Here is a 24,317-nt window from a genome sequence, read left to right as displayed (position 1 = left end):
AAACAACTAAAATGTAAGCCGCGTCCAAGGCCATGACACAGGTCATTATCATGCACACATCATACATGACAATAAATTTCAGGAGAAAATCTATCTATCTATCTATCTATCTATCTATCTATCTATCTATCTAGCCACACACACGGTTGTTAGTATGGAACCATCAACTCCCAGAGGGTATCAAGTGAAACTGTATGGCTGGGGTTGTGGCATTTTTAATAAATATTTAAATAAGACTTAAGATGGTTCATTTGTCCTGTTCTCTTTGATGCAATTCTCACAACTCTTAATGCAGTTCTCATAACACAGACTCACCTGTGTATCCATCTATTTTCTTCTGACTGTCCAGTTCTCAGGGGATGGGGGATACAGATAGCCATTCACACTAATGGCCAATTTAGAATCACCAATTAACCAAACTCCACTAACTGCATGTCTTTGGACTGTGGGAGGAAGCCACATAATGTAGTTGTAGTACCCAGAGAGAACATGCAACCGTGCAGACCCAGGACCTTCTTGCTGTGAGGCAACAGTGCTAACCACCGTGCCACCTGTGCAATAGACAATAAAACAATCAAAACCTATTTCACAAGCAACAAAACATGCAAAATCAAACACTTGATCACTGTGACCACTTAATAAAAATCGGTTTTAAGACTTGAACACCAAATGTTTTTGTACTTTTGTTAAATTCTACTTCTTAATTCTGACTTTGAAAAAGTTGCTGCAAAAAAAAGAAGTAGGCCTTCAGACAGAAAAATAAAAAGTGAAGGATTTATTTGAAACGTTCCACAATATAATTATTGAAAAGCAAAATGATATGTGTGAAACTATATACATCAGAAAACAGAGAAAAAAAATACAAACATAATTTTAAAAAAACTACAGTATATGCTTGTGTCTCTGATGCAAGACTGAGAACATGTGCTTCTATTTACTTTCAGCTGAAGGGCAATTTCACACCTAGCACTGGGAGTGTGTTACTGGCCTTGCGTTTTCATACATATTTGAAAAAAGTTTGAAGTGATTTGATTAATGCAGTGCTGGTATTATTAAGGGAAGCAAAAAATCTGTAGTTCTGACTGACAATAGTGCTCCAAACTGTTTTGATGAGATGTCAGATTCAAATGAGAAATGCATCAACAAAATACAAAAAGTCTTTAGTAGTGAAGTATGTGTAGAAACAACAGCAGTGTGTGCAAATGCAGTGAGAAAGGCCAATGTGAGTGGGAAAAAAATGCCTTACTAATGTGAGAACAGCATTAAGAGTGGTGAGAATGGCATTGCTTAGGTCTTATTTAAATACCTGTAATTATTAAAAATGTCACAACCCCAAAACCTTCAGGTTTATCTTGCAACCCTTTGGGGGTTTATGTATCAGTACTATTAATATTATTCTTTCTCAGGGACACTTTAATGCAGAATATTGATTTTCAGTATATTTTTCTTATAATGCTTTTATACTTTCACACTGCAGGACTTTTAAATGCGTCGTCTGAAGGCGCCGTTTTGTTACTTTTAGCTGGTGGTGAGTGTCTTCTACATATGGGAGCATGCACCATGTGAGCACAGTCCACAGTAAATAAACACAAAGTTGGTGCGTCTGAATTTAATCATTTCACCCTTCAATGATAGGGTAACTGATTATTCAGAAACACAGAGCCCGATATTGTATTTAAATGCCAAAAGTCACAAGACACCACCTTCAAACCAACCTACATTTTTTTTTCATCTTGTTCCCTGCTTTTATTTTGAAAGCTCCCATTTTCGCTTCCCGTTTTGCTGACGCGTCCGTCCCCCCCGCAACAGCGCCACCTGTAGGGCGACGCTGCTCTTTGTCAAGTCGTCATCATAGAGGGGTTGCGGGGGAAGGAGCTGGGACCAGCGGAGATTTTAAATGCGCCGGAGACCGTAACGCACAGGCGGACAGCAGAAGGCTTGTTTTTGGATCGGTAGATGACAGCGAGGAGGCAGCAGCCGGAGCTCCGCTGACGGCTCGGAAATGGGACAGACACGTTTGTTGTTGGAAGCGCTCCGTATCGCCGTGAAGACGGCTTCATTTGTTTTCGATTAACCTGCAGCCTGCAGCTCGAACCGCTTAAACTTCAGGTTTGTATGGAGCTGCATTATGTGACTTTTCTCTGTTAACCGCTCTCTGTAATTATTAGATATCGCATAAATTTTATATGCTTGCAGGGCGCAAACGCATTTTTATTAAAGTATACTGGCTCCTGCTTAATACTCGTTATTTTGCTCGAAAATGAGAAAATTAGTGCATGCAATCAAAACCAAAATCTCCTCGTATTTCTGGGGAAATACCTCAGTTAAAATGCGCAAGTGCTCGATTAATCAACACGACCGTCTGTTTGCTGCCACTCGCAGGCTGAAGGGAGCTGATCTGCTCACACTGACAGTCCTGCTATTTCCATCTGGAGCTGATGATATGAGAGGCTCCCGGAGGCGGTGATGGAGCTCCAGGAGTTGAGCTGGCTGTGTCTGGTGGGTCTCTTCCTTGCCTCGTTGGTCATTGTGCTGGGATGGCTGCTCCAGTACTCGCTGACTGTGCTGCGGCTGTGGAGAGCGAGGAACGCAGCAAAGCGGGACAGCAGAGAGCCAGCCTGGCGGCAGCAGCCCCATCACAGCCTGGCTGGAGGTTTGTGGGGCTTCCTGCTGAAGCTCCGCTCAGGCCGGGATGGAGGACCCGCATCTGAGGCTGGGGTTAAAAGCTTGTTGACCTCTCTGTTCTCCTTCAAGTCCTTCAGGGAGCTCTTTCAGAGGACCTGGGTCAAAGCTCTGAACGAGCAAGCTTGCAGGCATGGGGTGAGTTGAGATCTTTAAGTCTTAAATACATAATGTTTAACTTGATGCAAACGTGATGGCAGCGTGTGCGGATTAGAGGTTACTCCATTAAGTGGAGGCATAAATAGTTAAGCAGGAGCTGATACAGTCGGTGTGCCCGTGTGCAGCTGGAAGTGTGTGTAGGCAGGGAGGTGGAGGTGTGGGAGTTGGAGTGTCTAATCGGTAAGAGGATGGGGGGGCAGAGCCTTGCGTAACAGCTCTGATTTAATGCACAAAAGAGTGGAGACGCAAGACCAGTCAGCGCAGCCACAGTAACACCCACACTTCGTAAAAATAGTCTTATACCCTCATGGGAAGAAGTGGATGTGTGTTCGATCACACTGGGAAGAGGCAGAGAATCAGTGTAGTCGGGCTGTCTCGCCCTTCTCTCAGCTCATAACCTTCGCCTCAGTTAAAATGCTACCCAATGCATTTAGTACTGCAGACGGGCTGCCAGTGTCCAGAGTTGCTAAAGGTCTTTCTCCCTTTAAATCCTTCTTTCATCTGTGGGAATCAAAGTCAGATGGAGGTGGCTCCTCTACCCCCCACTTTTAAATCTGTGTGTGTGTTTATTGAGAGATGAGTTGGCGAGGAGTTTAAAGGGGTCAGATCAGATCAATCACATGCATTGAACACTCACAACAGACAGCACTCGCTCCTGATTCGGGAGGGTCACCTCACCTACCTTTGTTGACTGAGAGCCTAGCCACACATATCCATAGTAAACTCTATTAAAAAAATCTTCCAAAGGAGAGTATTTGTTCAGAAATAATTAATACAATGTGCAGTGAATCAGTATTTGTTGTGACCACTGCTTTTCTTTAAAAGATCACCAGTTCTCATACTGAGTTTTTCAGGATACTTTCAGGCACCTGATTTTCTTTCTGTTTCTTCATATAACCTCAGACTGACCCCATGAAGTTGGGATCACGGCCATGCCATCTGTTTCAGGTTATTAATGGTATTATGTGACAGATAAGAAACTAAACGTCTAAATGGGAGCACAGAACTTTGAACACTGCTTGCCTCATATTTCTTTATATTGCATGTACACTCACAGCCACTATATTAGGTACACCTGCTCAACTGCATGTTAATGCACATATCTAATCAGCCAATCAATCACAGCAATGCAATGCATTTAGGCACGCAGACATGGTCAAGATGACCTGCTGAAGTTCAAACTGAGCATCAGAATGAGGAGGAAAGGTGATTTAAGTGACTTTGAATGTGGCATGCTTGTTGGTGCCAGATGGGCTGATGTGAGTATTTTAGAAACTGCTGATCTGCTGGGATTTTCCCCACACAGCCATCTCTACGATTTACAGAGATTGGTGCAAAAAAGAGAAAACATCCAGTGAGTGTCAGTTCTCTGTGTGAAAATGGCTTAGCTGAGTCCAGAGATCAGAGGAGAATGGCCAGACTGCTTCAAGCTGATAGCAGTAATGCAAATAACCGCTCATTACAGCTGAGGTAAGCAGAACAGCGTCTCTGGGCTACAGCAGCAGAAGACCACTTCTGTTAGCTAAGAACAGGAAACTGCGGCTACAGATTGCATGGGCTCACCAAAGCTGGACAATAGAAGATTGGAAAAAAGTTGCCTGGTCTAAGTTTCAATTTCTGCCACAAAATTCAGATAGTAGGGTCAGAACATGAAGGCATGGATCCATCCTGACTTGTATGAATGGGATATTGTCTTGGCACACTTTGGGACCATTTGAACATCATTTGAACACCACTCAAGTATTGTTGCTGATGGCTGCTTACAGGAAGATAACGCTCTATGTCACAAAGCTCAGATCACCTCAAACTGGTTTCTTGAACATGACAATGAGTTCACTGTACTTAAATGGCCTCCACAAGCCACCAAATCTCAGTCCAGTAGAAACCTTTAGGATGTGGAGGAATGGAAGATTTGCATCAAGGATGTGCAGCTGACAGATCCGCAGCAACTGTCTGATGCTATCATGTCAGTGTAGACCAAAATCTCTGAGGAATGTTTGCAGCATCGTGTTGAATCAATGTGACAAAGATTTAAGAGAGATCTGAAGGCAAAAGGTGTACCTAGTAAAGTGACAGATAAATGGATGTTCTCTGCACTCTGTATATGTTTTGTTTGCAGCATTAAGCCTGGTGAGCTTTCACAATATCTGCTTTCATCCAGCCTCATTTTGTGCTGGTGGTAAGAGGTCTCAGTGGTTTAGTGGATTTTTTTTTTTTTATTTAATACATTGTTGAAAATATGAGCTGCGAGCTTCCTTATCTTACAGTGGCCTAGTTGGTTGGTCTTCTGTGACCGTTGATGCTCTCATTTACTTAGAAACTCTCAAACGCTAGAGTGAACACTGGGTGAGTCTTTTAATGGCAGTTTGTTCAATAGAGTTTCCAGGTGCTGAGCGCGCTGTATTTACCTTCATAAAATGTTTTATGACTTTACAATAATTCAAAGCTAAATCGCAGTATCACCTAGCTGTAATTGCTCGTAGCTCAGTGATAATTTTCTACACTGGGCAAGTGAGTCAGTGTTGGAGGACACAGACACAAGCTGGCTGTGTATGTTTGTCCATGGGGTGTTTAGTTCGTGAGCTGAGCGTGTGACCCAGGGCTTCCTGAGTTCACTCCTCAAAATAAAGTTATAGAAGTCATATCATCTGCAAACAGAGGAAGCAGGTGTTCTAAATGCGTCTGGGCGTATGCAAATCAAATGTGAGTTTGTTAATGAACCTTCCAACATTACTCTTCAGTACCAATGTGCCTAGTTTAAAAGATATACCTACAGGAAGTAATCTAAGAAGCAGGCCTTTTCTTGAAACCTAAAGGACACGTGCTCGGTCTCCATAGTGTCGTTTTAACATCAACAACAGGTGCATTGGATGTGATAGTACTCAATTGTTCATTATTAGTAGTATCATGTTCTGTTAGCCAGTTAACACTGTCTTAGTTGTATTATGTTCACCTCCCACACAATGATCAGACTGGAAAAACCTGCTGAGGGGTCTGTGGAAATATGGTAAGCATTAAGTGGCAAGAAATGAGTCACATCGCATTCTTTGCTTCTCACATACAGTAAGGCTCTGCCACCTGCCAGGCAGGTTTCTCTGACTGCTCTGAAAACAGACACGGGAATATATATTATGGTCCCGAAGACTCATATTCTCCTCTAACTTGCAATTCATGATTGTGTTTCTACATCGGGCAAAACATGAGCTTCCCTGGAGGAACACGGCACCAGGAAAGTAGTGCTTCAGTGTCATCGTGGGGATTAGTACGCAAATCCTTTATAGCATTAACCTAAGTACTTTTCCAGCACTTAAGATTCATGGTGACAGAGGTCTTTAAATAATTACTATGCTGAAATTTATCCAAATAAAGGCCAGCTGACTGAGCATGCAAGATCAAGCTGGAACAACAGAAAGGGTTCATCAAATGTTCTGCAAGGCCACATGGTATTTTTAATGACTAATTATTTTCCAATAATAATTTTATTCTACACTTAATAATAGTCCTCAGTAGTCCCTGTGGAGATTGCGACTATTTCATCTGTTAAAAATGATCAATTATTTTACCCAAAATATTATCATAATACATTATCATAGAACTTCTATCATGCTATATTTTATCATAGACTGTATAAAACAGGCGGACTTAACTACCAGTACATAGGGGCGTGGTTTATTTTGAAGGGTCAACTTGGCGTTTGGATATAACCATGTTGTTTCTTTGGAGCCTGATTATAGACCATATAAAAAATGGATATAGCCAACCCAGTCACCCGATGGTTAACAAAGTCTCGCTGTGAGGCCTTAAGCTGAGCTTTTCCCCAGCGTAGCTTTTTAAAACCAGATGCCACGTGGGGCGGTTCTGACTGTGAAATCAAGGGAAACTGGACTTAAAGCACACCCCGCTCTGCTGTCCTTATGGACAGAGTGAACATCATGTTGTATTCAGTATGACTTAAAACTAGTGACTGAGCTCAAACTCTCATCAGTAAAGCAAGAGAGTCGCCCCCTGCTGGAAAGATTGCACTTGTGTATTTGCTTCACTTTACACACTTATGACCAACGTCCATCTTTTTTATACAGCCTACCTAAGCTTTGTTGTATATCTTACTCTAAATGGGCATAATGCATAATTTACAAAATGAGCACAGTGTTGTATTTAATAAGACCTGAAGCCAGCAAATTACATAATAAACTCATTAGTAAAAGTTTTACGCAGTTCATAAATCAAATGAGTGGTAAGGCCACTGTCTCAGACCATCTAGACAAATACAAATGCAGTCTATGGATTTTATTGACCTTACTGACCCAGTGTTCCTACATGGCACAAACATTCATGGCAGATGTGACCCTTGTGTGCCCCTACCCTACATAGCTATCAGCTGCTTTCTTATGACTGGCTCTGCTGCATTTCCACTTGAACTGAAAACTAAATTTATAGAATCTCACCTGGTTCTAAGTTTGACAATGTGCCACAACTTAATACACATAACACTGGCTGTATACACACTGTGGAGCAATGCAGTTGAAATGACAGGCAGTCTGGTGTAGCCTGCTAGTGGGCCTTTTTACATAATGATTTTTAAGACTGTGCTGCTTTTAAGATAAGTGTGAAACATGATAGTTTAAAATGTAATAAAATTTTTGGATTAATGCTAACCACTCGCACGCTTAGAATTTAGCACTTGTTGCCACGTTGAAAAGAGGTCACCAAAAAAAAAGGTGCCTTAGGGTCTTTTTTTTTTTTAGATCATTTTTCTGTAAGCTTTTTTCTGATTTCTTCCTACATGTCAGTGACGTGACAATTTTGAAAAAGTCATTTTTGGAAGGCTGATATTTTGTTGACTGCAGCAGAGAGTGGAGAAAGCCAGGAATCCTCTTGCTGTCTTGCTCATTTTGAGTGTTATCACAATGCTGCATCCTTGTAGCAAAACACTCCAGAGGGGGAGACCCAACCCTGACCCTGATGTCCAGCATTTGAAACAAGATGAGACAAAAAAAAAAAATTCAGAGGGCTGAGTACTGATACCGGGTTTGGGCTTGTTACATAAACGGCATCAAATGTCTCATACTAATGCCTCATCCTTTTCTAGCGAGATTTCAGGATGTTGAGGCAGATAATGAGGGCAACTTATTTAAATTGAATATGACTTGAAAGTACATTTGTGCTGCAGAACGGTACAGCTCAAAATGCTTACACTCTCCCAATAGACTGTTATTTGAGGAGACAAGGGGCTAGGCATCCTGCTCCAGCTGGCTTCTTCTTTGCAGATACTTTAAGTCATGAGGCTTGATTTTTCTGCCTCTGACACACAGTATCTGATATAGATTAGAGAAGACAATTGCAAACCTGAGGGAAACAGGTGGAGCACCGGCCATGCTTCATTCTTCTTCACAGTTTTGAAAGATATGCCAAGTCTGCTTCTAGTCTCAATAACTAATTCCCTCCCACCCCCACCCCTGTGTCCTTGTAGTCCATGGAGTGCCCTGAGGCTTCATTACAGCTCGTTGCTGCGATGTTAACAGAAGGATGTCTTCTTGCTGCATAAACATGCATCAAACTCTGGTGATTTACATTCACTATATTTATATGATCAGGAACACTTTATTGAAGTTCGGCACCATAATTTAAAATGTTTACTTCTGACACCAATTACACCTACATCTGATATGACCTTGATTGCATAGCATGGTTTTATATAACGCATATATCTGCATTTTTGGTCTCTTCCTGTGGCTTTGGGAAGTAATCCCATGATGCAGCTCATTTTCTTGACTCATTTGTTTACCCAGCGAAAATGTCGTGTCTGCTGAAGTATTTACTGCGTGAGCCTCTGGATATAATCTTGCCTCAGAAGAAATGACTTGATATGGAGCTACTCAGATGTATCTGGCCGGATTAGTTTGTAGAGGAGTCTTGAAGGACTGGACTGCTTGGCCACCCCAGACGTGCAGATCATAAGGCATCAGCAGCCTGTGTGTGCAGCTGACACATGCTGTCAAGCCATCATTACTGGGTGGTAGGGGAGGACAAAGCGAGGGTACATCTGCAGGGAAGGAAGCTCCCTGTATATTCACAATCTGCAATTATGAAGAGTCTGGTGAATAGCTTGAGGACACAGTTCACTTCTCCCTCTGAGGGCTGCTGGTAGATGATTAATGACCTATGATTATTCTCAAGTAGATTCCTTCTTAACAACAGGGGACCATTAAACACTCAGCTCTGATTTGATACCGTAGTGCAGGAAACCAACCTTTTTAATCTCTTAGTCAAAGCTAATGATGAGATCCATCACCAGCCAGTTTTATTTGAACAGCCAAATTGTACTATTATGCCAACTTCTGCCTGTGCCTTCTATGACTCAGCATTTAAATATGCACAAATAATATCCAGATTTAATAGCACCTGAACAAATTCTGAAGTGAAGATGGATCTATGTGCTGTCTTTCCAGATTCACCCCATCTTTTTACAATATTTATGTAATGTACAGTCAGGTGAAAAAGTGAAAAACTAAGTGTATGATTCAGTAGTACGTAGAACCACCTTTAGCAGCAATAACTTGAAGCAGTTGTTTTCTGTCTAATTTTATCCGTCTCTCACATCACTGTGGAGGCATTTTGGCTTTGTCTTCTTTATAAAATTGCTTCAGTCCATTGAGATTCCCGGGATTTCGTTTATGCGTGGCTCTCTTACGGTGCCGCCACAGCATTTTAATCAAGTTGAGGTTTGGCCTTTGACTGGGCCATTGGAACACCTTGATTCTTTGCTTTTTCAGCCATTCTGTTGTAGATTTGCTGCTGCGGTTGAGATCATTGTCCTGTTGTATGACCCAATTCAGCCAAGTTTTAGCTGTCAGACGGCTCTAGAATACTTTGGTATACAGAGGAGGTCATGGTGAACTCAATGACTGCAAGGTGCCCAGGACCTGTGGACACAACACAAGCCAAAATCATCACCCCTCCATCACCGTGCTTGACAGTCGGCATGAGGTATTTGATATGTTGTGTTTGTTGTTTTATACAATATCTTTTATACAAACACTGTACTGCATTGTGACCAGACATCTCCACTTTGGTCTTCTCTTTCCAGAAGTCTTGTGGTTCGTTCAGATGCAACTTTGCAAACCGAAGCCGTGCTGCCATGCTCTTTTTAAAGAAAAGAGGCTTTCTCGTGGCAGCCCTTCCAAACAAGCCAGTCTTGTTCAGTCTTTTTCTAACCGTGCTGTCATGAACTTTAACATTTAACGTACTAACTGAGGCCGGTAGAGTCTGAGGTATAGTTCTGTTTTTTTTTTTGTTTTTGTTTTTTTAAAATAGTTTCTCTGAGCATTGCACAGTCTGACCTTGGGGTGTATCTGCTGGGATGTCCACTCCTGGGAAGATTGTAGCATTGTGTTAACACACACCTGAATGCTCCAGACAAAAACAGCCCCTTACCTGCTGACCCTGTGATGCCAGTAAAAATCATTAGCTTAGTGGCTGGTTTCAGGTCATATTGAGTAGAATGTGAAGTTCACTTTGTAAATGAATCTTAATTCTAAGAGGCAGAAAGGATGATCATCCAGGACACCCTTACAAGTCATCAGAGAGTGATCTTAGGGTTTCCTTTGTTTCTCAGTCAGATACACCCTAAATCGTGACATCCGGTTTCAAAACACTAAGATGACAACAACAAAAAACACTTAGCTCTACGCTTCATAACAGCATTTCACTAAGCAGTGGGTGATGTCATGGTGGCTATGTCCATCTTTTCTACAGTCTATACAAAAATTTGTATTTTTCTTCTGTTTTTGATAGAAAAAGTGGAGACAGTAAATATAGTTCCATTTGTAGATTGTTTACTAACCTTTCTGTTACTATTAGGGAACCTGACAGCATGATGGTGCAGCCAGCATTTAGATTTCAGGAATGAAGCGAGCAGCAGCCTCCTGATAGCCTCCCGTCACCTATATCCACCACAATCATCTGCGTCTTATACACTTATGTCAGCTTCTGAGGTGGTTCAACTGAGCATCTAATGTCTACACTTCTGATGGGGCAGTGTGGGGGTGCGGTGGTTAATGAAGCCTCCTCATGGAAAGAAGGTTCCTGGTTTAGGCCTACTGGCTGGCTGGAGTTTGTATGTTTCCCCTGTACCTGTCCGGGGTGTATCCCTTCAGTTGGTTTTACTATGGCAGCATGTAAGCATTTCGATTGTTACTGTGGGAGCTAACATGCCCTCACACTAGTGTGGCCTAAAAACAGAATGTGTCTGTTATTTTACCATTTCAAGTTTTTACATCAGTGTGTTTATCAATAATAATTTTTAATGCTTTTACTGTTAAATAATTGCTACGCCTGAATGTTGCATATATTTAGTTTTTCAATTGTGTACCTTGTTGTAACAGGAACCTCTGATAACATCAGATACAGGGAGGAAAATGGGGGTCATCAGAAGCCACAGGGGAGTGTATTTCTGGTTGACCCACATGCTTTTCAGAGGCGTTCAGCCAGTTCGACCCAAAGGGGGGACACTGACAAACCTGACGTGACACTGTGGATGTCCTTAGGAGCTATCTCTACCCAGAAATACCCCTCACATACACTCTGTTGAACAGCGGTGGTTCACAAGGACAAATCAGTGGCCATGCTACTAGCATTGCCCTCTTCCTGACAAAATGAGCTCTGTTGGCTCAGCCAAGGAGGATACACAACACCACAGTGCACCAGATGGCTCCTTATAAAGCCAATGGGTGTAAACTCCCTGGAAGGAAGAGAAACCATAAACCTACCACTAATTAGATATTCGATTCATTTGCAAAAATCTAGCAAACGATAATAGCTAAATATTTTCCAAAAATAATTTTCCAGGCACACACGGTACACCTCAAACTACCCCCGAAAGGACAGTGCTGGAAAAAAAAAAAGACCAGCCTAGAGAATGATTATTAACCGAAACTGTGAGCAAAGCTGGAGTGAAGCAGCCTTCTTTTAGCCCTGAATGATTGTGATTGACACATGCTGGCAATATTTTGCTGCCATGTTTCCTAAAGTAATTTGCAAAAATAGAGATTTGACAGTGTCCTTTCAGTGTGGATTAGCAAGTTTGACACACACAAACACAAATCTGTGCTGTAAATACAGTTCGGCTCACCAGAAAACTGGTTCTGGATTCGAGGTTTTTTTTGTTTTCTGGTGGTGACTGAAGTGCGATGTCCTCATTTCACTCTAGGCGCCTTTGTTGCTTGTCTCCCCATATTTTGTCTATAACTACACTAGAAGCCATCTAATCCAGGCAAAATGCTGTAAAAACAGGCTAAAAAAAAATTAATTTTGTTTTGCCTTCCTCATCCTAATTTCTGCTGAACGCTGATGCTAATGTGTCTGACTGCAGTGACACAGACATCACTGAGGGGTATTTCTGAATCTGAAATAAATGGCATCGTATTTGTTCTGCACTTTAAAATCAAATGAACAGTTGGGTGGCTGAGCAGTTTTAGAGACTCCAGCCAACCTGAAGTAAACACAGCCGGTTGTACGCTGCGGTCACGTGACTGCAGTGTTAGTCCAGGGAACCTACGTAAGCTTGCGGCATTGCACTTAGCTTCCTGCCCCTCTGGCTGCAATACGGACACACACACACACACACAGACACACACAGACGCGCACCACAAACTTTGTTATATCATCCTCCCACCTCTGCCCCGCCTCCACTGTTGTGTTTGATACAGATTGGACTTGGACCTAGTGGAACATATGCCCTGACAATAGGGGATTTTGTTTTCTCTCACTTCTCAGTTAAAGCTGCCCAGTAAAACAGATCGTTTGGCACATGCACACACAATGATTGTAGGTCACTGGTGCGCCAGGGATTCTGCTGAATCTTTTCTTAAAACTGAGATACTTATTGCTTTTGTTAGGGCTGTCCTCCATGCAGGAAAACGTGCCCTGCTGTAAGCTTGAGTAAGCACTGACTGATGCCGTCCTGATAAATGGATGCTTCTGTGAGGTCTGAGGCATGGGGTTATATCAAGGATTATATCAAACCTCATAATGATTCATTATTACCACAATTAACCAGTGCATTTTTTTTTTTTTTGAGTCTAATAAACCACGGTGCTGCCTGGGCTTAAATCACAGTTGTGTTCTGCCACGCACTGAAAATTCAATAATGCATTTGCATGCATTTGTTCATCAAGTCATTTTTACGGCCATGTTCATCACTGCACTTATAAGAATGTCCATAGATTTATGTGATTTTTTTTTTTTTTTTTTTTTTTTTTACTATCACTTTTGAGCCCTTTGACATAAGAAAATGATCACACACTAACATCTGTCACACAAGTAGCTATAAGGAACATTTTGGCTCCTGCAAAGACAGTGTTTTTGCTTTAGCAGGAAAGTGTATAAACAGCACCACGCAGTAGGTTTAACCGTTTAACGGCTGCATTATACATTATGACCAGCATGTGAACGACACAGTCACTGTCTTATGGGGATATCCATCCAATGACTTCATGGAAAGATCTATGAAGAGATATCTGATAGCAGACACTGTTTAAATGTATTAAAAACCAGGATTTATTCACATCTTGCTTTGTCATTCGTGAAATTACTAAAGATTCATGAAGGAAGTTGCCCATACTCAAATGCCAGTCGGCTGCATTAAAGGCTGTATCTGTGCACTGTTAAATCTTTTGTCATTTCCAAGTCTCTGTTCTCTTTCTCGTGTAATGTTTGGGACATTTTTCTCTTCCTCTGTCTCTGCCAGAGCTCAATTCAGATAACTTTTGACAGCAGCCTCCAGTTAAGTGCTGCCTCTGCAATAGAAAGCGTGACCTGCACTGACCAGTCAGCAAACCGAATGGTTAGTAATTTTTGCATCATGTTCATTATGGCTCTAATAATTGGAGAAATACGTTTTGAGTGTATGTGTGTGAGTATTGTCCTCCTCTCCTCTTATTTTGCAGATTTTGCACTGTAATTTTTCGGTAGACAGGATGATGTTCCCCGTGACGGTCACCCAGCAGTCACCTGCTGCCATTTCCATGGACACCTATCAGATCACTATAGCACCCGTAGTGGCAAAGGTATCGTAGCACAGCACCTGGATTTTTTGTGATTTGTATGCGGGAAATCAGACCTCTAAAAACAAATGTCTGAGCATGATTTGCATTGTTATTCAAATGTGAAAATTTACACAGACAGTCGCATGTCAACCGTGCCATCATCATTAAATGTGAAATGTTTTTCTTCCAGCTGTTACCTGATGCATTACAATGTAATACAATTATTTATTAATGAGAAGATTCTGCACAGATAATCCCTATTGTTGTCACTGCATGCCTGTTAGCTTTCGGTTACTATTTTCCATCCGTGCCCCCCCCCCATCTGTCTCCCATCAGGTTGTGGCATGCCTGGAGGAGGTTGAGGATGAGGGTCTGCTGATTTCCTGGACTCTTTCCAAGCAGCCGTCTTTTTCTCTGACAGTGTCTCCATGCAAGCTGCAGAGACCGGTAGGAACATTTAAGATTGATACCACTAATTTGATATCACTGCAGTCAGTGAATGTCACATTTTTGAAATTATAAGCATGCACCCCACCCCCCCAAAAAAAGGAAGACACAGATTCTTAAATAAACATGCAATATTTTGCATGCGAGTCACTTTCTATCCCATTAAACTCACGATGAGTCATGAAAGAAGTGCTATTCTTTAATATAGTTATATAAATGTGAATGCCATTAAATGCCATTTGTGTGAGGCAGTAACAATGTTAATAAAATGGGAAAGAAACAAATAGCTAGCACACCAAATTTTGTTGACTAATGAAGTCCACTCTATGGGGTTATAAAAAAGTCTGAATTTTATGCCAATTGTGAGATTAGCTCAGTCCCCCCCAAAAGGTGCAATGCTTTTAGATTAAAGCTACAATAAACAATGACATTCCATTTGTTTCCTTTGGGATCCTATTAGAAATAAGATGAAATAAATAAAGCCTCTCAGTTTGTGACCGTAGTTAGTTTGGTTTAGCGTGTGTTGGTTAACTATCACTAAATAATTAGGATATTTTTTCTTTACAGGGCACTGAGGGTGAAGCAGATGTAGACATGATTAAGGGACTGATAGAAGATACTCTTTTCAGCACTGAGCCGGCCATGGTCCTCAATCTCAGGACGTCTGGCCCTTTGGTGAGAAATATGCTTCTCACTGCCTTTAATGAGACAAATTAACTAAAAGGTCTATATATTATATTATATAATGGATCATGTGCTTGAAGCAGTTTCACTATTCAGCTCTCCACCCTCCTTTTTGCACATTTCCAGGCCCCCATAGACCGTCTCTCTGTGGGATTGAACTCTGTATCCCAGAGCGTCTTGGTGAGACGACTACTCCTCCGACAGCTCAGGGTGACCTTAAGTAAAGGTCAGATATTTCCCCCCAGCGTCAGATCATTTCCGCACAGCTTCCTGCTGATTACCGAAGTCTCACTGCATCATTGTGTGTTTTGCAGGTCAGTGGTCTAAATCAGGGGAGCTGTGCTGTGTCCTGAGCCTGGACCAACCCTCTACAGAGCGGACAACCCGCTTCCTGGCTGTGCCCAGGAGTGCCAATGCTGCACTCGAATGGAGTGAAGACGTCACTCTGTAAGCTGCCGTTTTAGAAGCCAGATTCATATTAGATTCGGCATTTAAAGTGGAACTTGTTTGACTTGTTTGCAGCCCCTATTTTATTCCTGCGTTTTGCTAGAGTAGCTTTGCGTGATTCACAGTTTAATTTAGTTGATTGGCTGCCCCTTACAAACATAAGGTCTGAACAGCAGGTGGGGGAGCTGCTGTGCTCACAGCCAGAGCTCTCCTTTACATAAGACAAATCCAGATGTCTGGGTGTTTAGCATGGTCTGAAGCCTGGACCTCAGCATTTGCATCTTTGGTCAGATTTAATATGAGCCTCCACCACTGCAACAGCATGTGTAGGACAGAAAATAAGGGAAAGCATAATAGGTCAGCATTAAAGTTTCGTGCTGTGAGTGAGAGTTCTGCAACATCACACAAGTTGCAACAATTTTTGGGATTTCACACAGGAGGTTTCAGTATGCTTTTGTTTTAGTGTTTTTTTTTTTTTAAACTACAATTAAGATTTAGCAACATTACAATTGCACAAAATGATTTAATAAAAATAAGAATTGTATAATGGAGTTTCACTGTAAGGTTAACACAGTTGTTTCCTGTGTGTTGAAGGGAGCTGAGCCCAGAAACCAAAGAGTTGAGAGTAAGACTTCTGGAGCGGAATGGCAAAAGGGAACGTAAGTTCAATAGTAATTTACTACTGGCTGCTGCTCAGAAACCTGATCAGCAGGAACATATTACTGCTTAAGCAAAGTCATCAGGGCTGAAAATGCAGTGCTGGCAGACTGACTGTAATCGTCTCTGTTAGCGTTTTGGGATGTGTGGAGAGCCTTGTAATTTTGGCCTCAGAACTACAGTAAATGGAGCGACTTTCATGCCGCTTGTTCAAATGCTTATTTTCTTTTTTATGTTTAAATGTGAATAGAATTCCTGCCTGGTCACGCCTCCATTGCCTTGGACATCCTGGGCAAAGTTCCTACTGGACAGCACATATTGTCCATAAGCTCTGGCCAAGAGTCGGCACCAAATGCTGTCATCACCACCGAGGTGAGTGACCAGATGAGTTCGATTTTTGTAAGAGTATAGGAAAGCGTTGACGCATGGCGAAAGTTGCTTCACAGTTTATTATCTAAAGCTGTACTTAAAGAGTCACAACAAAAAGGAGTGTTGCTTGTAATAGTTGTCACGTCTCCTGTAGACTCTTCAGCAGCCAACTCGTTGCTTTTTTGTCCTCCTTGCAGTCCACACTGTCTTTAAAGAGAGCATAAACATGCTTTGTCTCTGTTTTGGTATATTCTGTTGTTCTTTAAGAAATTAAATAACCTAAAGGATACCTGGGCCCCTCCTTATACCTAATAAATAATCATCCACCTCTTTAGAGCTTTAGAGCCATCAAAACATTTTCTTGGCTCCATATAGTTTTTGTTTTTTCGCCTCCAGCTGCTGTACCTGGAAACAGAAGAGCCTAGCAGTGCCCAAAATGCTCTGCTACTTCGCTCTTCGCTCACCCCCACCAAGAAGGTTGACGTGGACCGAACTATCATGCCAGACGGAACCATCGTCACCACTGTCACAACGGTCCAGTCTCGACTCAAACTCGATCGCAGTCCAGGTGCGTTTGACAGAGCGAGACATTTCCCCCTGCCGAGCAGCACGGCAAGATTTGTTTTGTAATGATATGAAATGAAATAGCAGTGATGCCTTTCAGGTGATTCCCCTTTGCGTTCTCCATCTAAAGTGGAGGTGACTGAGAAGAAACCCACCGTCCTGCCTGATAGCAGAAGCAGCAGCAGCCCCAACCCGAGCAGTGAGTTCTACCCTGAAAACCAGATTTGTTTTACATAACAGATGCAAAGTAGGATAAGCAACAAGCAGCAGAGTAACACGAGTCGAGAGGAATGCACTTTTGAGTACGCATCATGTGCTCTGCGCAGGTAATCCTTTTCAAAAAGCATCACATAACTCGCACACAGGTTAGAGTTACGTGATGTTTTTGGTGCACCGGGGAGCTAATCGCTGACATGAAACAGATAAAAGATGAGCGCAAACTGATGTGCAGTGCAGCAACATTTAATTCAGTATGTGACCATCTACTAGTTTAGTGCTGATTTACATATCTGTGTTTTTTGTTGCTCAGAGAGCAGCCGCCTCTCTAATGGCCTGGATCCTGTTGCAGAAACCGCCATTCGGCAGCTGACAGAGTCTGCATCCAAAGCAGCGCGCAAGACGCCGACGAAAAGGAGCACGCTCATCATCTCGGGCGTGTCAAAGGTCAGAGAGTGAAAACCGTGTCTTGTATCTTAAACAATGCAGTAATCATAATTCATCTTTACTTTTTTAGATATATATACTATATATTAAATGTATGCAAGTGGATTGATTTTTGATTTAATTCAGCAATTTTGGAGTTATCAGCAGAATATCAGTTTCTTGTATGACGACTGATAAATAGTTCAGACTTCACTCTTATTATATGAGCAGTAAGCATTAACTGCTACTGGGAATCTACTGTATAATACAATGAGGAGCCAGGCAGAATGAATGTGATCTAAATATAGTCCACAGCACCCCCATTGGACCGCTTTATGGAAGAATGAGACTCTTCTGACCTGATTTTTGACTGAGAATCTGTGGAAATGCGTTCAGTGCACTTTACATATAATACAGTGGAATTTTAATCTGGAGACTCTGAGAGTAGACACATATACACACTTAAGTATATTTTAATGTAATCATCATAAACTGGGTTTATCTCACAGGCAGTGACATACATTCCTCTGCTTCAGGTTCCACTTTCAGAAGATAACTGTGCGTTATCAGGCGGTTACGCTGCCGCCATGGACGCAGCCATGCACGGCAACCATTATGGGTCAGGGCGTCACCATGACCCGGATGAAACCACGCCCTCTGATGTGTCAGAGCGTCCTTCTGTGGATGATGTGGAATCAGATACTGGTTCCACTGGTGCCTTGGAAACCCGCAGTCTCAAGGACCATAAAGGTCAGTCTGTGCTCTAAAGCATCAGAGGTGGAGGTTCAGTTCTCAATAACATCTTGCAGAAACTTTTACTGTAAAAACAATATTCAGCAATTCAAAACTCATTCTGCAAATTCTTTAAATACCTTTGTTTTTTCTTGTCACTAAAGCACAATTTCAAGAACAAAGTGACTTTTTTTGTCCATATAAAGGTTTTTTCTTTTCATTTCATTTTATATCTTGCATTATTTTTTAAAACAGTACCATATATTTCATATGCAAAGTAAGGCCTTACTTAACATCAAAACTTCAGTTTGATTCACAGATTTACCATATAGTGAACAACTCTATTACTGCTGCCCTCTGGAGGCCATACTGCAGTATACACAAAACTAAACTAATGTGTGTGTTTTTGTTGTTGTTTTGCGTTGTCTTCTTTAGTGCATTTTAATTATATTTGGTAGGTGAGGGTAGGGGGTGGATACAGTTCTATGCAAAAGTCTTGAGCCACCCCTCAGTTTTTTGTATTTTGCTTCCAAGGAGACAGACTTTCTTAATAACTTAATGGATGAACCTGTGTTGTGTCTACACATAACAGACAACTTAGCAAAGAACCAATTTTAAATTGTATCTTTTAAGCACGTTGTTGCCAGCAGCCTGTGACTGAAACACATGATTTGTTCCCATTTATTTAGTTGAATCTATGAAAACTACTGAAGATGACACAGTTTGATGACCATAAAATAGTATTTTTGCACCAACAAGGTGATTCCCAAAGAGCCAGCAGATGAACAGTATCTGAAAGTCATGTCCTTAAGAAACAGGAAAAAATCCAGCAAATGCCTGACACAGGACCTGAGAGATGCATCTGTCCCTTCAGCTGATCCATCTACTGTTCACTGAAGCCTCATCAGAAATAGTCTCAGAGGAAGGGTGGCTGTCAAGGAGCCATTCTTCAGGAAGGGAAACAGGGAGGAAAGGCTGAGCCATGCCAGCCTTTACATTACACAAGAACTGGACTGAAAGTTGTGGTAACCTGTCTGATTGAGTGATGAATCCAAATTTGACATTTTTGGCTCAGATTGTTGTCAGTATGTACAGAGAAGGTCAGGAGAGAGGTCCGGCAGTGAGCGTCTACAGGCAAAACGCAGTGGAGGCTCTGTCATGGTTGGGGCTGCATTTCAGCCAGCGGTGTTGGCGATCTTGTCAAAATTGATGGAATTATGAACACAGAAAAATAACGTCAGATTTTGATGCCATCTGAGAAGCGTCTGATCGGCAACAGCTTCATTTTTCAGCATGACAATCATCCCAAACACACTGTCAAAGCAGTAAAAGAAAAACAGACACAGACAGTGTGAGATCATCCTGACAAAGAACAGAACTAAAGGCAGAAACATCCAAAGAAGAGCTTTGAATGTCTTTCAAGAAACCTGGAGAACTATTCCTGAAAACGTCTTAAAGAAATGAGAAGAAAGCTGCCTCAGAGAGTTCAGAGTGTGTTGAGGAATAAAGGTGGTCTTACTAAATATTGACTTTCAAGTAGAACTCAATAAATTGCTGTACCTATTTACCATTTTCATAGCAAAATATAAAGAAGTGAGGAGTGACTCAAGAGTTTTGCACAGTACTGTATGTCATGAAATAATTTCATTAATTTCTGAAACTAGTAGATGGGTGAATGGTTGCTGCAGTTATGCGGTGCCACATTAAATCTGTGATGGGTTCCGTGACGTTTCCTGTCTGTTTTCCTGCAGTGGGCTTTTTACAGAGCGGGACGAAGCTGCTTTTCCGCAGAAAACATCGAGAGAAGGAGTCCTGCCTCAGCCAGTCCCACGAAGACATCTCCAACATGGGCAATAACTTTACTGCTGCACCAAGCATCAACCGTAAAAAGTCTGGCAGCTTCTCCCGTCGTCTCATCAAACGCTTCTCTTTCCGCTCTTCCGGCAAATCAAAAGGCAAGTCTGCTGCTACCAACGGAGGAGCAAGCGCGCTGGATAACTAACTCTCCTCGTGGCTAGCGGACATGGACACGGGCCGTTCTGACTTCTCTCAGAGTGTTTTCACTACGCTTCAGCATGGGTCTTTGACAGGCTGAGCGCCCCAGGCGGGTTGTCAGCTGTACAGCTTTAAAGGAGGATACCTCTGGGAGGGCTCCCCTCTGGAAATAAATTATTGCACTTTCAGGACAGAAGTCACGTTAAATCACGTCACTGAAACTAAAATGTGATCATGAATTCTTGTTAAATTTGAGGAGAAATCTGCTGCTCGGTGAGGAAATGTTCTGTGCCCCCATTGAACACAAACTCCGGTGGGAGTGTTGGACTGGCACTGGTGGTGAAAACACTACTAAACTTTTTAAATGATGTAAAATGCCACTGATGCTATTGGTTGCACATTGGACTTTTTTTTTTTTTTTAAACAGCACATATGAAGTTGATGGTTGTAAAAGTGTAATTTATTAATATGTGGGACTCATTAAACAAGTGCTATTTATTTGAACCCCTAAAACTAGTCATCATAGCCACATTACACTCTAATATAGAGACACTGAAGTGTGTTTTCCATACAAATGTAATTTTAAACACATAGTTTAAATATGTTTTGAAAGAAATGTCTTGATCTAGCTATAATGTCCATTCACATCTGCTTCGACATTGGTTTTAGAATGATGTTAAATGTTGTAATCTTATATAAAAGCCAGAGAAGATCATACATTTATTGTACTTTTGCTTTACAATGCTGCTTTCTATCGAGTATCATATCTTCACTTTCCTTTTGAAAAATTTAACCGCCCACCATCTTGAGCAGATTTGTCAAGCCAAGGAGGTGAGTTTAAACTTTTAAAACTCTGGCAGTCTTCTGTTAAAGAAAAACGGCGACACGATCGGGTGTGATCTGCTCTTCTCGTGACTCCGCTCCACGCTTCTGCAGATTTCATTATTGCAACAGCTGTCAGTAACTGCAGGACATGTCGTGTTAAATGCCTCAAAAGGGTCGCAGGCAAAATCACCTGCAGAGAATGCTGACATGTGATTAGTTCCTTCCTATGAACTAACATAGTAAAGCATTTCCTGTGTGAGCATTTAGGATCGTTATTATAATGTAATATTTTTAGATATGTGTAAGTCATACTAAAATATTTCTGCAGTTTATCTTTAAAAAAAAAAAAAAAAAAAAAAAGGAGCTTAGTGTGTCTCAGTGTTCACAAAGGGTGTGCTCAGGCAAAGAGAGGGCTCGGTGTGGGGTAGAGTTGAAATACTGTACTCAGGGTTTTAATGAAATCTATTAGCAGCCACAGGTATGAGGAAAGCTTCTGCGTCCTTTTAAGGCAAATAGATTCAGTGTAAAATTGTACATATGTTTTAGGGCCGTTTCTGTCTCATCTGAAAACATGAAAATAATCTTTTAACTGACTATGAGACGTCAGAAAAACCAAACTAAATAAATTGCTATTTTTCTTTTTCAATTATTCTTTTTTTCCCTCCATAACAGGATATTGAAAGAGGGGGAGGCTCTGCTGTCGAAGGGCACATGCTTTACAAAAACAATTCCAAATGCTGAAGAAGAGAACAAAGGTTCTTCACCCTCTAAAGGCACATAGAATAAACGCAAATATAGATTTGTGGCTGTATTGTGAAACAGAAAGTGGCTGCAAAATTGATGACTTCTGTTATATTTTAAATATTTAATTTATTGCAAATAAATTATTTTTTAAGCATCACTTAATCTTTGTACCTGGGTCTGCTCATTGTATTTTCAATCACTCCAAAGAACTTTCTTTTTATGGTGCAATTGCAAAATAGATCTGTGAAGATACATGGGCTAAACTAAGCCTGCATTTATGTAGTGTAACATGAAAGGAAAAAAAAAAAAAAAAAAGACTTCCTGTACCTGTGGGTAACTTACCTATGATAATAAGTATGCTTTCATGTGGCTCTTCCCTGCATTTCAATTGTCTTCAGTGACTAGTAATACCAGAGCTGGCCCAAGGTTTCAATTTGATTAGCAGCTGTGGTTACCTCTCAAGATCAGATACATACATATGTAAACTAGATCATACACAGGATACAGAATGGAGAGTCAGATACATGTTGACATGGTGTATGGCTATAAAACTTCTTAGGGGCGGTTTTAGTATCTGTGGGTAGTGAAGAAGGTTGATGTGGGGCCTACTGTTAAATTGAGGTGGGTGTTCCTCTCAGGCCTGCAGTAGAAGGCATTCAGGTCTTTATTTGCCTGCAGTGGGGGATGGTTCCCTGTCTTCCAGGCCTCTCCACTGACTTTCTTTCCAGCTTTTTCTAGAGTAGCTTCTTTTAGAAATTCTGCTGTTTGTATGTTTCTGGCCTGCTTGTACAGGGCTAAATCCCCTTTTCTGCAGACATCCTGCTGGATCAAATGAAGTTGTTTGGTTTTCAGTTGAGTTTTTATTGTTTAAAAGTGCTTAGCTTTTGTTTAGTATTAGATTTATTTATTTTTTGAATAACAAGACTTGTCAGGGGCAAGATTTAAGAATTTTCAAATAGGTATTACAAAAGAAATACAATAGTAAAGGTATCTTATAATCAAAAGCCATTACATCTATGTGGACTGGGGACAGATTTGACCAAAGTGACTATGGCTCAATCTAAAACCTGTATCAAGCAAACATTTTTATTTATTTTTGTTAGTACACAATAATGTTGCACTTCTTTTTTTTCTACTGGCTTTATATTTCAGAATAAAGTGTAATACACTTGGCACACAGAGTCGATGCAATTGCCACACTGTCACTATTTCGTCCAGATTTCTTTCTGTAGATTGCATTAAGGTGAACGAAACGGTGGTCAACGTGAAGCCTGTCCTCCTTAAACGCTCCCTTTAATTTTACTTTACTTTTACTGCAGAACCGCTACCCGCGCCAAAAATTTAAAGTTGGAGGGAAGGTCCTCGATTGGCTTTCTAGCTCCGCCTCTTTGCTTTTGACCCACTGACGGAAAGCAAAGACTTAGGCCCCATCGTGATTGTTCAGAAGACAGAATAGATCCACCAATAGTCATTAACTTTCTCTCTGACGTTCCCCTCGGAGCCAATCGGATAACAGTATTTTCATTCCTAAACCCAATCGCAGGTTAGGGCGGGACAACGCGTGAGGTTTATATGTAGGTTGTTCAGCTCTTTCTTTCTCATCACTAGCAAACCTACGATTACTGTGTTTTGAACGAAAGCAGTAACTAACCCATAATGTCTGGAAGAGGTAAAACCGGAGCAAAGGCCCGCGCTAAGGCTAAGACCCGCAGCTCCCGTGCTGGTCTGCAGTTCCCCGTGGGTCGTGTCCACCGTCTTCTCCGCAAGGGTAACTACGCAGAGAGAGTGGGCGCCGGGGCCCCCGTTTACCTGGCCGCCGTCCTCGAGTACCTCACCGCTGAGATCTTGGAGCTGGCCGGCAATGCCGCCAGGGACAACAAGAAGACTCGCATCATCCCTCGTCACCTCCAGCTGGCTGTACGCAACGACGAAGAGCTGAACAAACTCCTCGGTGGCGTGACTATCGCACAGGGTGGCGTCCTGCCCAACATCCAGGCCGTCCTGCTGCCCAAGAAGACCGGCCAGTCTGCACCGAGCTCCGGCAAGGCGGGAAAGAAGGCCTCCTCTCAGTCACAGGAGTATTAGCTTGCTGGCTAATAACTTGAATACCCAAAGGTCCTTTTAAGGGCCACCCACTCCTAATTGAAAGAGCAAATTTTCCTGATTACTGCTGTCTTGCCTCGCCTTTCGCATGATTTTTATTTAATAAAAGCGTTTTTTTTTTGTAACTGTTGTGGTATTCTGCTGATTTAAGGCTACTTGATGCTATCTGCTAGTATTGTAGGTGAAGGTTGCTATCCCGTCTAGTGTAACTATTTATTTGCA

General features: G+C 41.7%; 2 protein-coding genes across 4 annotated transcripts; both read left to right on the top strand.

The window, feature by feature from the left end:
- Nucleotides 1-1,832: 1,832 nt before the first annotated feature.
- c2cd2l (c2cd2 like) lies at nt 1,833-22,111 on the top strand. Of its 3 annotated transcripts, none has more exons than XM_030747240.1 (15): nt 1,833-2,109; nt 2,383-2,820; nt 13,589-13,684; nt 13,788-13,907; nt 14,223-14,333; nt 14,901-15,008; nt 15,144-15,243; nt 15,332-15,464; nt 16,059-16,123; nt 16,372-16,493; nt 16,887-17,058; nt 17,185-17,253; nt 17,584-17,717; nt 18,233-18,446; nt 20,180-22,111. In XM_030747240.1, the coding sequence occupies exons 2-15, from the start codon at nt 2,467-2,469 to the stop codon at nt 20,428-20,430; spliced, it is 2,049 nt and encodes a 682-aa protein (XP_030603100.1). In that variant the 5' UTR covers nt 1,833-2,109; nt 2,383-2,466; the 3' UTR covers nt 20,431-22,111. The 3 variants fall into 3 exon arrangements, with proteins under 3 accessions (XP_030603100.1, XP_030603102.1, XP_030603099.1); XM_030747242.1 differs by having other exon boundaries at nt 17,155-17,253; nt 17,623-17,717; XM_030747239.1 differs by having other exon boundaries at nt 17,155-17,253; nt 20,180-22,110.
- Nucleotides 22,112-23,587: 1,476 nt separating this feature from the next.
- Nucleotides 23,588-24,216, top strand: h2ax (H2A.X variant histone). The gene has a single exon (XM_030746043.1). The coding sequence runs from the start codon at nt 23,649-23,651 to the stop codon at nt 24,075-24,077; it is 429 nt and encodes a 142-aa protein (XP_030601903.1). The 5' UTR covers nt 23,588-23,648; the 3' UTR covers nt 24,078-24,216.
- Nucleotides 24,217-24,317: the final 101 nt, after the last annotated feature.

The sequence above is a fragment of the Archocentrus centrarchus genome, chromosome 14 (assembly GCF_007364275.1).
Source record: "Archocentrus centrarchus isolate MPI-CPG fArcCen1 chromosome 14, fArcCen1, whole genome shotgun sequence".
Classification (NCBI taxonomy): domain Eukaryota; kingdom Metazoa; phylum Chordata; class Actinopteri; order Cichliformes; family Cichlidae; genus Archocentrus; species Archocentrus centrarchus.
This window is presented reverse-complemented; position numbering and strand designations above follow the sequence as displayed.